General features: G+C 43.4%; 1 protein-coding gene across 1 annotated transcript in view; it reads left to right on the forward strand.

The window, feature by feature from the left end:
• The window catches only part of ccser1 (coiled-coil serine-rich protein 1), a 112,261-nt gene extending 103,827 nt beyond the window's left edge, over positions 1 to 8,434 (forward strand). The window contains exon 11 of the mRNA XM_062381811.1: positions 2,205 to 8,434. Coding sequence (XP_062237795.1) covers positions 2,205 to 3,023 — 819 coding nt within the window. The 3' untranslated portion in view covers positions 3,024 to 8,434. The remainder of the gene's footprint in view (positions 1 to 2,204) is intronic.
• The last annotated feature ends 6,843 nt before the right edge of the window (positions 8,435 to 15,277 follow it).

A 15,277-nucleotide genomic window follows, 5' to 3' on the forward strand; every position in this document is an offset into this window, starting at 1 on the left:
CAGCATTATTTATTTATTGGCATTGGTGGCTAGTATACATTTATACTTATACTATTCCAATACTGTCAGAATACAAAAGCCAGTGTTTTCACATCTATCACATGGTATCTGACAGAGGTTCTCTGAGAGGTTTTCCTTCTTGCATCAATAATTGAGACCCTGCTCTGTAATTCTCTACATGTTCCAGCAAAACAAAAAAATAAACAATTACCACAGCTTCAAGGTGGGAATCACTAATTCAACATCAAACCGAAGGTGAAATATTGTGACAATCTCTCCATCTGCTTGAGAGTTAAGGTGCTGAATAATGACTATTGCCGGTGTGGAGGTATAAAAAAGATCAACAAAATAAAAGTGTTATAAGTGCAACACACACCGGCATCATTTGATGAATGTAAATCAGTGCCCGAAGCACACACTGGACTTGTTTAACAGTCAGAAGCAGTAGTGAATTACAGTAGCCATGATAGGACAGTTTGAGAAGAGAATAAGATAAAATAATCTTCTTTTCTGGTATATGTTGAAACGACTGATCCCTTTTTACAATAATATGTGTAAAAAAAAGCTGGTGCGCTCATATATAAAAAAGACACTTCTTACACCACTGAGTTACAGGGTTAACATATTAAATGAAGGTTTTATTGAGTTCTATTTAGAAGGATCACTTATATAGTGGCAGTTGTAAAAATCCCCAAAACACCTCATCTCAGTCACATTTCTTGATGTGCTTCTGACACTGAGGGCAATTATACATCACAGCTTAGGTTTCTCTGTCCAATAAGCATAATTTGTAACAGACACCACTTCCTGTTTGTCATCCCCCACTTTCTCCTCCCTTTCCCCTTTTTGTTATTGTGTGATTTCAGGTTGACAGCAATCACTCGTGAAACCGTTTCTTTGAATTTGTGGTTGCACCATTGTACTGTACCCATTCAGTCAGCTGTGTTCTGTTCTAATTACATTTCTACTTTTCACATGAAACTGCCGTCAATGGCCTCAACACAGTAATTACATTACGTGTTATATCGATTTCCACACAAAAATCGAAGGAAACATGATCACATTCGTACACGATACATCAAAGCATCCAGGATTCTAGATAAATGCATACATATTGGCAAGTAAACGTATCAACACAATGTTGCACACATAAAAAGCATTTGCGCGCATGCAATTACCCAGCACATGCTTATCCGTATGCATGCCACACACACAGGGAAACACACAGCCATTGTGTTGGCAAATGTCAACTCGGCTTATTCTCCCGTGAGGTTCTTCAGTGTCGGATGAGATTGTGTTACTTTAGTGTACAATGCACACTCTGTCCCAATGGCGCTGTGTGTGTGTGTGTGTGTGTGTGTGTGTGTGTGTGTGTGTGTGTGTGTGTGTGTGTGTGTGTGTGTCTGTGTGTGTGTGTGTGTGTGTGTGTGTGTGTGTGTGTGTGTGTGTGTGTGTGTGTGTGTGTGTGGTGTGTGTGTGAGAAAGGCAGTTAGAGGGAGAGATGGGGAGAGAGAGAGCAAAGGGGGACAGTGATGAGATATGTTGCATAAGGGGGTGCAGTGGAGTGTGAAAGAGAACAGGTGGCTCTTGTTTCTGCCATCGAGCTTTATGTGCCATCCTCCCCATAGCTTGTTTGTGTGTGTGTGTGTGTGTATGTGTGTGTGTATGTCTGTGTGTGGGAGGGAGGGAGCGAGCAAGAGAGGGGGAGAGATGGAGAGAGTGAGATCCCATTTCTTTTTGAGGGGGGATTTTGCATACTTTGAGTGCACATCTCCATACATGCAGATGTTACCTTGTCCTGTTTGTCTCCTAATTGGCGTGTGCGTGTGTGTGTGTGTGTGTGTGTGTGTGTGTGTTTGCGTGCGCCTGTGTGTGTCTGTGTGTGTGTTCTTCAGTGAGCTGGGTTCCGGTTGGTTTAGAATCAATTAGAACAAGCTGCAGGAGCCCAGAGAGATCATTCTCCAAATGTCACCCAATTAACAGTCTATAGTGAACACACAACTTTGCTCATGCTGCCCGTCTCTCTATTTCTCTCAGCCTGTCTGTGTCCTCCTGTCTCTCTCCCGAGTGTTTCCCCCGGGACATGCTTAGTGATTTATTCTTGAAAAACAGCAGGTACACGTCACACACTCACAGAGACACCGGCAGAAGTGCAGAGGAAAGTCTCTTTAACATCTGTCTTTATCTCTCTCTCTCCCTCTTAGACCAATCATCCAGGCCGGTGGTCAGGACTAGGCAGCAGCAGCAGTCTGGCCCCAAGGGACCGAAGGGTAGTGCGGGTTGTGGGGGCAGCACTCGCAGGGGACCTGTGTAACCAGCACGTCCTCCATCACCATCCACCTCTGCACGGCCACCCTCCTGCCTCAGAGCGACACACTGCCAGGGAAGAGCGCCACTGCCATGGGGCACTGGCACAGTCTTCAGCCCGTCACCCAGCATCAAATCTGGCTACAGGCTCCTCCAGCCTGTCCCTCGCCACCACCGCTGTGTCAGCCCTAGCCTCACCTTGTACTCCAGCTCAGCTCCTAGTGTCACACCCGGGGCCCAATCCAAATCAATGCCCGGGCTCCGGACCGGCGGCCGCTAATCTCACAGTGATTCCATGTCTATCCTCCAGGATGCCAGAGGGGGTGTCCTCCTCTTCTGAGTCCCTAACTGTAGGAGGAGGAGGAGGAGGAGGAGGAGTGAGTCTGTCAGGTGGAGTGAGGAGAGCAGGAGGAGAGCACTACCCCCCCAGCCATATTCCCCGCGCAGTCATGGCCAGCGCCTCCTCGAGCCTCCACAGCCTCGCGGGCAGGGGAAGCCCCTCGCCGAGCATCTCGTCGTCCGACCAGGCCTCCCCTCCCCCTCCCACACCTTCCTCCGCCTCCTCTTCGTCCTCCTTGTCCACCGCATTTACGGGTCGTTTAGGACAGCCACCTCGAGGCCCTCTGTCCCTGCATAGCTACAGTCGTAAAAATGTCTTCCTTCAGCATTCCCTACACACTGCCGAGCTGCAAGCTCTGACACAGCGAGACAGTTGAGAGGACTCAAACCTTTACGCTCTCCCCCCTCAACCATAAGCAGCCATATTATTGACTCAAGTGACAAAATGTGTGACTTTAGAGAAACACCGCTGCTCCTTCGGAACAAGTCTCTTGAATTTCACTGTCACCGTTTCTGCGACACATGAACACCACATAGTTATAGTCCCAAATGTTTCTCTTCACTTTGCTCATAAAACCCTTCGCTGACATTTTGTTCGTAGGCCTGCTCGCTTAAACACACGATCATTCGCAGGTGCGAGTGTGAAAAAGGCACTCACCCGTCTATCAGAACTCCCACGTAGTGTCATGCTGACAATTTAGATGTGCTTACGCCCACAGACACACAAAGTGCAGCCCAGAGACTCACAACCCTTCCACAGAGACACACACTTACACTCTCAGGCAGATATCTCCACTGATATCTCTGCTTCACAATCTGTACAAACAGGGTTTTCAAACCAGGACAGACACGTGAGGTTTCTTTTTGTTTGTGCTTTTGTTGATGAGATTTATTTTTTAATTGATGTTAATCATTTTTAACAGTTTAAACCATGAGCTGCTTAAGGAACTATGGGAAATGACCGTAGCGTGTGCTTGTAAGGATTTATTCTCACCTGGCCAAAACCCCACGTCAGATCCACTCCACATTCCTTAATGTCCACTACGAAGTCATCTGCATCCACTACCGTCTTACTGCATGCTTTTATAAATGTAAGGGAAATACAGGAGGGCCTTTTCTACTGCAACAACACCGGGGGCTGGGGTATTTTGATAATGTTTCAGTATCAACTCTCACCTCAGTGTTTCAAGAAGGGAATCGAACATGCTACGACCTCGAAGAAATGTGCTTTGAGAATTTGTCGATCCCACATAACTAAGAGATCACATGCTCTCTCAGAGGAACTGGACCACTGTTTTTAAAGAAAGCAATGTTGCCCCCATTATATACAATAATTATTATGTGTTTGCAATGTTAGAATAGTACGGTACAAAATTATCAATTCACTCCTATGATTACAACATTATTCTGAATTATTATCCCTGCAGACTTGGCGAACAAGATCAAAACACAATTGTGTGAAGGAAAAAAGGATTTGAAACAACCAGCATTGTGTATGTTTTCCAAAATGTACATGTGTGTGTGTGTGTGTGCCGGGTTTGGAAGGAAGCTCTTCTAACTTTTCTTTTAGGGCTGGGTATCGAACAGAGATACACACCTGTGCTTTGTTAAATGTCAATACCAATTTTTAGGAATACAGAGGGAACAAATGTGTCTCAAATCATGGAGTTATATTTCCTTCACAGATTTGACATCATCAAGTTATAATTGCGAGGAATCTGATTCTGTTTGGTGAAGAAAGACGACAGAAAACTGATCTCGATCGAATGATCGGAAGAAAATAAATCTGAAGCCGCGATTTTATAATATATCCCATATATTTTCACTGATACCCAGTCCCTATAGGATCTTCTTTTGTCCTCCTGATCTCAGATGTGTTGGTTTGTCTTTTTGAAAACTGACCTAACGAGATGGTGTTTGGTCAAGTAAGGCGGAAATGTTGTTCTGGACAGTGGGACCCATATCTTTCGAGTAAGATTTACATAGACTGTAACTGCCATGACCTGCTGAGTCGTACAACTTCATTCACGTTAGATGTTTCACAATTTAACAAGTGAGCAAAATCCACCAGGACCTTCTCAGTCTGAGCAATGAATATACACTCACCAATCACTTCATAAGCCGCACCATGCTAATGTCGGATATTGCCGTCTTTTGCCACAAGATGTTGGAAACACTCCTTTGAGATTCTGGCTCATGTTGCATCACGTCATTCCTGCGGATTTGCCATTCTCCTGCTCAACCGCATGCCAAAGGTGTTCTGTCTAATCCAGACATATTGATCCTGGAGGTGATTAAATTACCTGATTGTCTGCATTTTGAAAAGAGTGTGAGACAACCTGCTCTGTGAAGTTGTGCATCATCAAGCTAGAAGTAGCCATTAGAAGCGGCTAAATTGTGGTCATAAATGAATGCTTGTGGTCAGCACCAACACCCAGTTGCCAGGCTGGGGCTTTCAAACTAGGATTGATTGGTATGAAGAGGGTGCCAAGAAAATATTCCCCCCCCTCAGTATTTCAGCACTGCCACCACCAGCACCACCAGCCTGACGGTTGAAAAGAGGCAGGCTGGGTCCTCGGATCCTTGCTTCACGCCAAATTCTGCAGAAATTGAGATTTATCAGTAAAGGGGACATGTTCTGCTCTTCAGCTCAACTGTGTTGGCGAGACTGTGCCTAGTGCCGATTTCTTGGCTGAGGGCAGATGGACCCAACAGAGCGTTGTAGCCCGTCCCCCTTGAGGTTTCACTTGTTCATTCTGAGATGATTCTCTGAGTAACTCCAGCTCTGTCAGCTCCAACCAGACTGGCCTTTCTCCTCTGAACTCTCATTAACAAGGCTGTTTCTGAAGACAGGACTGTTTCTGTTTCCTGCAAAATTCCAAGTAAACTCGATCAACAGTTTTAGAAATACTCAAACGATCATCCCATTTCCCTCTGACCTGATCGATCTAAAGCTCCTGACCTGTACCTGCATGATTGCATACATTGTACTTCATGGTGCCACACGATTGGCCAATTGCATTATCGCATAAGGTGTATAGGTGTTCCCTATACAGTGATTGGTGAGTGTACACACGCTGCTGAACTGTGTAAACCGTCAAACTCTCCTTTCTTTCACCCACTGGCTTTTGGTCAAACCTGATAATGCTCAGCGGGAGGTGGGGTCCTGCCCTGCTGCCGGAGGCAGGCCAGACGTTCACTGCTTCCGGCATCCACACAGAATGTTAGGTTTGGAAGAAGCTGTTGACCTTGTCTGGCTGTGGGGGAGTTGAATAAACTGTGAGTGGTGGGGGGGCGAGTGTGTGTTGTAAAGCACACCTCATGAGGTGAGGAGCTGGTAGAGGTGAAGAAAAGCCCTGAGGAAGCCGGCCCTGATCCCACTGGTGAAAGCTACTCAGTCTCCATCTTGTCTTTTTCTTCACCCTTTCTCTTTTTGTCCTTATTTTTTCTCCACCTCAATTTGATTCCACCTCTATCCTCCTTTCATCTCTACCTGTTCATTTCCCTCCTGTCTCCCCAGCATCTTTCTTTGCTGCATTCAAACTCACTTTTGTTCTTTTGCTTATTTTCAGCCTGTCATCCTGCTTCCCCCCTGCATCGTGTCCCAGGTCTCTCCTTCCCTCCGTCTCTCTCCCCTGCTTAGCCTACTTACACCCAGAGCCAGTATTCTCATATAGTCGGTGTCCGTCACAGACTCTGCTGGAGCAGCTCTCGGTCCCGGGCGCTGGGACCAGCAGCGCCGCCGATTCCCACTCCAGTTTTCTAATTAGAGAGTAATTTTACACCTGCTGAATGAAATGAGCTCCCTGGTCGAGTAGAGGGCCGGCAGCGATGTGGCTCCCGAGGACCTGGCCTCAGAGCAGCCGCTGTAATGTGAACTAAATACCCCCTGTTAAGCCTGAAACATGCTTCTGAGACTGCGACTGCGTCTTTTCACGCCGCTGTGGTGCAAGACTCGTTTTCATTCATGCTTCCCCAACCGTTGCGCGTCTTACAAAGCAATTTCGCGCCAGAACACTAGGCGGAGTAATGCTTTTTGTCGAGACGACCTTAGAGACGCCTTCTTTCTTCTTCGTCGATTGTTTATTTACATAGCCACTGCGGCTTCTCGTAGCCTTTTTCTGGCGGACAAATCCGCCAGTCAGTGACAGGTTATACAAGTGATCATACTATCGGATATCTTCTGCCAAGTGCTCTTCTATTTGGTCCATATTCGTTCTTCTAAATCTTCCGTGATTTCTGACGGTATTATGGGGCATGAAACCGGAAATGCAGCTCCAGAAGGGATGTAGAGCAGACCAATCACAGCCTTGCGGGCTGAGTGAGCTTGCGGAGCTTTGCCGTAAATTTTAGAAAAGGGGGTCGACACCCGTCAGCACGTAAGGAGGGATACATAAGCACGTAAGGGACCCGGAAGGGCTCTTGCGCTTACGGGCCCGTGAAAACGCAGAAGCATGTTTCAGGTTTTAGCTTTGTTTACAGGTGGAGGGAACAGTTCGTGTTCCACTGGCCGACCTCTAAAGATAATCTATTTCTATCCTTCATCAATGCCTGTGTCGCAGGTGAAATGTCTTAAGGGAGCGCTCGGCTCTGTTTGCACTGCTCGCGCACATTTTATTTCTCTGCCGTGTTTGCTTCGGCTACTGTCAGATATCATGAGAGGAAAAGGCCTCTTCTGAAAAGGCAGATCCGATGTGGGAGCTGTCGTCTTTCTGAGACGTGTTTCCCTTTGTAACCGTTGCAGTGGAACGATATTGAATTTCACTGCTGGGAAAACAGGGGTCAACAAACCTCAGCTCTTGTGTTTACTGAGCCACGTGTTGTACATTCACTGTTATTTATTGTTTCTGCCTTATTTATATTTTGGACATAGACAAGTTTCCTAAAAGCATCTTGGCACTAACTAATGAAGCTAGTTGTCAGGATAATAATCATGGTGGAAATTATATAACAAATTCTGATGATATTACTATAATTTTAATGAATCACCAATACTCTACTGTTTTTTATGTGCTTACTGTAACTAAGATTTTTTTTTTCTGTAATAAGAAATGAATTGTATAACTGTACATAACTAATTGATAATGTTGATGTTGACACTGAGTAATTAGGGTTGACATACATTGTTCGTTTGGCACTTAAGAGATTAAAACTTGCAAAGAAAGGTTTAGGATATGTTTTTCATTGATTAATGTTAAATGCAGTCGGAGGTCTGGGCTATTACCAAAGCGTCTCAGGCTGTAGTTACACATCACAAACAAATGTGTTAAACTGAAAGACACTAATGTTGAACTCAGTTCCCATGCTAAATTTACATGTAAAGGCCAGTTGACTCCGAGTCCCCTTGATTTTATCCCGCTGTGCCCGTCCCCCTTAAAATCCAGCCTTTGCACTATGACTTTGAAAGACTTGACTTTCCCAACTTTTGCCGAACTGTGCCAGAATTATGATGATTGATAATCTATTAAAGATGTTCTTTTTCTTCTGCGTCTAAGTATATGAAACTGTTGGGTATAGATTCATACTGTGAGCCCCTGACCAGCGATAAGCTCATAACCAGCTCACATATTCATTAGGGATAATCCATCCCGAACAAAAAAATGTCTGATGGGTTTATTTATGGTCCAAAAAAAAATTGTGTGTTCACCCAAAGTATTTCTCCTCAGTTTCTGTCTGAGATTGTTTTTGTCACTCTCACAGTTGTTTGTTCACATGAGAAATGTCCTATCAAAAGATTCCTGTCCACTGTCTGCTCATTGTTAATATTTAATACAAATAAAATAGATGAAAATAACTTGTGGAGATTGTGAGTTTGGATTTTTCCATTTCTAACGTCAGACTTTTCCTCCTGAAACAAGGTGTGTGTATGAGATAACTGGGACGTATTGAAGCCGAGAGAACGATGGATTCTGCTGTCACTTTAAAAAAAGAGCCTGCGATGCTGAATATAACGTCGGCTCCGTCTCTCAGGCTGCGTAGATTTGGCTTCACAAATCTGTAAAGAAAAGCATGAAGGAAATCAAAGAGTGAAAGAAGATTAGAATTAAGCTCAGAGTAAAGAATCTTTGGGGCCATCGCTTGAAAAGAGAAAAACTTTTCTTTCCGCTTCAACGTTCAAGTGGACTTTAAAAGGTTGTTCACAGCGGAGAGGTACAGACAAGTGAGTTTTACCTCATTTGACATTTAGCCTCTGAGTTCTCATGTGGCAGAGGCCATTAAGTTTAGAAAATCAATTAGGTGCAAATGAGTTTGTGCACAAAAGCGTGTGTGTGTGTGTGTGTAGGATGAAGCCTTGACTTTTTACCCCTTGGCGAGGACCTCTGCATACTCCTAAATTCTGGACTCACTCTACTAGTGTTGGTGATTTTATGTCTGCCTGACACACACACACACACTTACACATAGTATCCAAGAAGTCTATTTTATCAAAATTGCTTGATTTGTTAGTTAGAGCAGATAATAACGCATCAGATATTCGTGATATTTGAAAATTTGACAGTTTTTTTCAAATTGATATATTTATTCATCCATTATCAATCTGCTCATCCGTTTTGAGGGTTGCTCCGAGAGGAGGTGCAGCTCTGGAGCCAATATTGAAATATCTATTTCCTATTTATTTATATATTTTTGTGTTTTATGTTTGAGTTAATCTTGTACTGGCAAAATGTGTGTTTGTAATGTTTATACAAATGTATCAGATAAAGCGATTTGGATAAAATAAATGAAAATCTTAAGTGAGTTATTTAGAAGTAAAGCTGTGCACTGAAACTGGACTCTTGTTTTTTTTCAGACTCCAGGTGAGACAAACACTTCTTCTGTCTGGTTGAGTCCCTGCAGGCAACACCTTCACCGACCCGGAATATAAAGCCACTGTGATAATAATATAAGGTGCTGTGATAATAATATAAGGTGCTTTTACTGTTTTTGTTTCCACTGCAGATACATTCACTTGTCACTGCAGGAAAAAAAAAAATAGCAATGGTGGTAATCCGGTTGTTTACATGACAACCACAGCTCCACCAACTACTGTGATGAACTACGTCTGATTCTCCTGTTGGATTCAAGATGTCTGCTGTAAGACACGGTCCAGCTCCTGCTGGTTCTTTTGGTGGAAATTGCTCATCCTGATTATTTGCTCTGAGGTTGTGTTAGGCCTCTTCATTTATGATCAATAGGCAAATGTTTCTACAATTAAGAAGATTGGTGTAAGTCGTGTATTTGATACAGTTCTTGTTTTCTAAATTCAACTGTATTATGTTGCTATGGACTGCAGTCATTTCTCTGTATCTGCATCTATACTGTTTGTAATCTAGATGCATATTTACTAGACAGTATTTTGACCTTTGTGTCTTGAGGAAGACGTGGCTCATTTGGCTTCTTCGTTTCCCACAAAGCGCTGGTGTTTATTTGATAAAAATGGAGCTGGCAGGAGCTTCAAAACGATATGAGAACCATTTCTCTGCGGCTCAAATCAAGGGAGCTGTGACCAGTCCAAGATGTGGAGTTCATTTAATTAGCATCCGCATTAGATTCAGTTTCCATGGGTTTCTCATTTGACCGAAAACAGCACGACAGATTTTATTAAGATCTGTTGCCCAAAGGTGAACAGTCTTTAGTCCTCGATTAACTTCACTCTGCATATACTCATAATTTGTCTTCTGTGTAGAACCTGTCCAGTTTGTAAGTTACACATTATTCAATGTAACCTGCACACCTCCCTGTGCCAAGATGTCATTTCAAGGCATATTTTATAGGGACATCAACACTCTAACGACAGACCTGGACCCTGAACTGTCAACAAAGTACAAATGAATGAATAACCTTATATATTTTATATCTGGCTCCATATTCATATGTATCAAGTGTTTATACAGGAGCGTGGGGGATTAGCAGTCGCATCAGAGGTGAGCTGGTCGAGTTTTGTACTTTTCTCACCACAGCTTGACTTCTAGACAAATCAATAACATTTTTTGAAGTGCTGCCAGACCACTCAGTCAGACTGTCGCTGCTGGCTGTTGGCTTAGTGTGCTGTGACAGGCACGCTTCCCTTATGTCTGCAAGCCTTGAGTGAAAGGGTTGTGTGTGTGTGTGTGTTTGTCATAGTCATCTCTCTCTGTAAATCAGTGTGATTGTGTAGGATCCAGTTAGCTTTATCCCTTATATTTCTCTTGCTCTCTCCTCCTCTTTCTCTTCACATCTCTTGTCTATTTGCCATTGTCTCTCTCTCTCTCTCTCGCTCTCGCTCTCGCTCTCGCTCTCTCTCTCTCACTCTCTCTCGGAGCACACCATTCTATCCCTCTCCCCCCAACCTTGCAAAGAGAACCTTATTATTGTAATGCATTACCAAAAGCCTATTAAATAGCTCAAGGCAGACACATTTTCAGTCAGCGCAGCAGGCAGTCGCTCACTTTTGGTACACAGCTGCAAAATTCTCTCTCGGCTGAAGTTAGTGAGATTACACCCACAAACACTCGCTGCCAGCTCGCTGGAATCAGGCTCATTTCTCCATGTGGTATAATTCACAGCCCTAAAACAAGAGATCAAAAATCAGACACAAGTCGAGCTAATGGAGACGCTCAACATCCTCTTGGACTATTAAAATAACCAACAGTTAGTCAAAATGTTTCACTGAAAATAAGCAACATGCACAAGTGCTTCTCTTTCTTTGGATGGAGCTGATCATATTTTGAGTGTCACTGAGTTGGTAACACTGTCTGTCACTGAGAGGATCTGGAGCAGATGTGCGGGCATGTGAAAACACTGATTAGTGATGTTGTCAGAGTTTTCTCTTATTTTAATAGCAGATGTGAAAAGGTGAATTCAACTCAGTCCCCTTGGGATCAGATCTCTCAGCACAGATGTTGATATATCACGTCTGAAACGGGGCCTGTATCCCAGTGGTACTGGAGACCTGGTGGGTATACTGGGTATGCTGTCCAACACTCCTCCACCTGCTGGTACAGCTAGATCCTTTGTTTTTGTTATCCACTGAAGATATTTGTGGTAATGAAAAACAGAATGAATTTGAGACAAGAGCATCCAAGCTTTCATTTTCTATCATTTCTTTCTAGATGTGTTATAGCAATTCACTTGCAGGTTTCAGCCTCCCATGTTTCCAATGAGCAAACATTTTTCTTCTATGGTACGAAATTATACCAATTTAAAGCTGAAGTGAAAATCAATGAGAACCAATGCACAAATATTGGGGATTGCCAATGCATCCTAATAGCAATTAGGTCCTGGAAATTAAACAACTGATGCACAGAGTAACAGACTAGTAACAGAATCTAACTGTTGAGACAGTACAGCAGCTGTCAGTGGCATCACCAGCTGACCTCTGCAAGGTATCACGATCCACTATTCTAAGAAGACTAAAGGAGGAGAAGTTGAGGTGCAGATGCTCAACAGCAAAGAAATCCATCGAGACAGTGACCCAAGCTAAACTCCCAACACAAAACAAGAGAGATTTTAGACTGAAGGGAGCAACTGCCTGAAACCATCAAGGACGGAAAGAGGTAAAAGGATGGACCAGTTTGGTGGAGTCAGCTAGTTCCACACTTGATGAAGTTATTGCATGTCAGGGCATCTTGTGCAACCAAATACTACATGTTTTACTTAATCTAACATTAAAAAACTAACTTTTTTTTAACGTCATTCATCTGAGCACGGGGAGCTCTGATGCATCTCTGTTGTCGCACGTCAATTCTTTGTTCTTGTCTCATGTTCATCCTCTGATCTTAAAACAGAATGTCTTCAGTAAACAAAGAAAGGAGCTGGCCCTGCCGTTCCAATCGTTTTTTTTAAAGGGACCGTAATGAAATCTGCTCCTCTCAGTCTCAAAGATACAAACGGTGTCAAATGTAATTTCCTTAGCTTAACTTTTTTTTTTACTAGACCTTTGTTTGTCAGCAGCGGTCTCCTAGCCGTGAGTGACAGAAAGAGAGTCTGTCTGAGTGCTCTTGCCAAGTTGCAAGATGTGAACAAGAAGCAAGAATGATCATTTCCCCACAACATACCTGTGGTCGACTGTGAGATGATTGCAAACCACATGAGTAATCTTGGCTGTTTCACATGCGGAACCCAAAACAGTGAATCCATTCGGAGGGATGGATAAGTGTACCACACCGAGCCAAGATCCCACTTATGTTCATGTTAAACGCAAAAGACGGATCTAAATATAAAGGTGATTATTGGAGCTGTCCCCCTTTTATTTTGGTTAAAATGAACGGGTCCAAGAAACAGCTCTCAAAGGAAATCTATTTTCATCTCAAATGACATCTCTCAGTTGTAGGAATGTGAAGACAGTGCAAGAGGACAACATGAGCAGGTTAGTGTTTTAATGGACTTCTGAAAGTAACACTTGTTTACTTATTTTATAAATGATTCAAATTACCTCTTCCAAGGAGGTTGTGTGCTCCCATGTCCGTTTGTTTGTCAGCCACATTATGCAAAACACTACTCAATGTTTTTCCAAAAAGGACATGGGTCAATTACATTTTTGGCATGATTCTACACAAAGGGGCGGGTTTATTTTTTATTGTATATATGTTTTATCTTCGGTATGTTTCTAGAAATTCGCAACCTGGAAGCTGTTTCCATCTATTTGAAGCGAAATCCCAATTCCTTACTAAAGTTGGCCATGCAGTGAAGGTGAAGAGGCTCAATTGTATATGTGATTTTATTTTTTAGTCCAGTAAGTCCAGCATATTGCCTCTTAACGGTTCAGAGTAGCTTGTCTCAACTCAATAAACAAAATCAATAAGTTCTTAAAAGGAAAAATGAAAATCAAAAGTATCTACATTAAATGTTGCCCAAGTCTGCCAGCATCGAATAGACTCCCCCACTGGAGGACACACCAAACTATTGAAAGACAAAGTCACATGGAGATGTGTTGTGTTGATCAGTAGGTATTTGAGGGAACCACCCAGTAATGCCAGTGACACGCTTCTAATTTACCACCTGTGGTTTCACAGGAACTCAATCAGTCTCTGTTTTTCTTTGTAGTTCTGTATCTTGCTCTCATATAACTTTGTAACTCTCAGCAGGCCTCAGTGTATCAGTCACTGCACATTACTAAACAACAAAGACGCATCACTGCCGGCTCGATGATGCAAGAGGCAGCTTCAGTGGGCAATGATGAAGTCTGCAACTTCATTTGCAGTATTCCTTCGACACGCAGCCCTGACGTGTAGCATATCCTGTCAAAGTAGTTCTGTTTTAAGTGATGTACATTAGATACAGAGGAGTCACAACATTTAAGGATAATGACTTAAAAATACCTGAAGAGTGCATTCTCCTGCCAAGGTCCTACAGTCCCCTTTTAATAAAGCTGCTCCAAATTTCCCACTCATTGATGAGTTCAAAAACTTGACCTGTCAGACTGAGGTGTCCCCCCCCCCCTTCCCCCCCGGCCGCCTCATAGGAGCTTCTACAATAACTGAAGAAGAGACAGGACAGTCTAAAGCTTTCCACCTCCACTCTTTGTTCAAATTTCTTTGAGCCTTTCATGATCTAATTTACCTGCGTTAGCTGCACAGACCTTGTTGTGTCTGCTTTGATTTTCTTTTTTTTCCAGTGGAATGTTGACGCATCGCGCCCACTCAATCCATAGAGCGTTAATCTAAAGGCCTATTCATTCTGCCTGTGCGTACGAAAAGAGATGAAGCCTTTTCAAATGATGTAACCATCACTGCTTAGAAACTTCCATGCGTTCTTTACTTTGGCAGGACTGTTAAGCAATACACCCACTAGAGGGCAGTGCAGTGTCGAGAGTTTCTGACAACAACAAACAAACAAACAAACAAACAAACAGAAAGTTGTTATAATGTAAGTCTGAGCTTGCACATATGCCATGCTAAATTATCAATATGAAGACGCCTGTACTTTCACAAAGTATTATAAAAACTTTTCCGCCATTCTTGAAATGTCTTCCTAGTGTTCCACTGATCACACTTCTTGAACTATTGGTTCCACTGGCCTCCCAGTTTCCGGGGGTACAGCCTCATTTTGTCCATATTCATAAACTTTCTGATGATCCACAAATCTGGAGGAAGTCAACACAGAAAGAGAGCTCCGTACGTTTCTGTACAGTTATCTAACATTGAGTATAATTGAGCCATAATTATAAATGTAAGAATGCTCAACTGCACAAACATTAAGAACCGTTTCCAGTTTGTTTTCTCTCCTCCTCTCCCCCCTAAATTGTAATGGCTAATTACAACCAATTATCCCGTCACATCATGCTCCTCACTATTGGCCTGGGGATGGAAGCACATGGAGTCGCCAGCCGCTTCTTTTCCCTGTGCAGTGGGCCACTTCACCTGGAGCGTACATCACATGCTGAGGTGCATGCGATCGACATCAAACAGTCATTTGTACAGGAGCCCCAACCAACCAGGATGAGACGGCAGTGAAGTGACAGGGCCATGTTCCCTCATTGGTTCCCTGCTCACTCAGGACCAGGCTGGAAGTACTGGAACTGCTGGAAGCTGAATCCTGGTGTCTGCAGTTTGTGTGAGTGCTTTGCTCCCGGGCCACTGAGCTCCTGAGCTTCCCACAGAGATTTTTTATTGATATTGGCAGGACATTAATGACCACATATATGCTTTTGATGTAACAACTACACAGTAAA

The sequence above is a fragment of the Platichthys flesus genome, chromosome 3 (genome assembly GCF_949316205.1).
Source record: "Platichthys flesus chromosome 3, fPlaFle2.1, whole genome shotgun sequence".
NCBI classification, from domain to species: Eukaryota; Metazoa; Chordata; class Actinopteri; order Pleuronectiformes; family Pleuronectidae; genus Platichthys; species Platichthys flesus.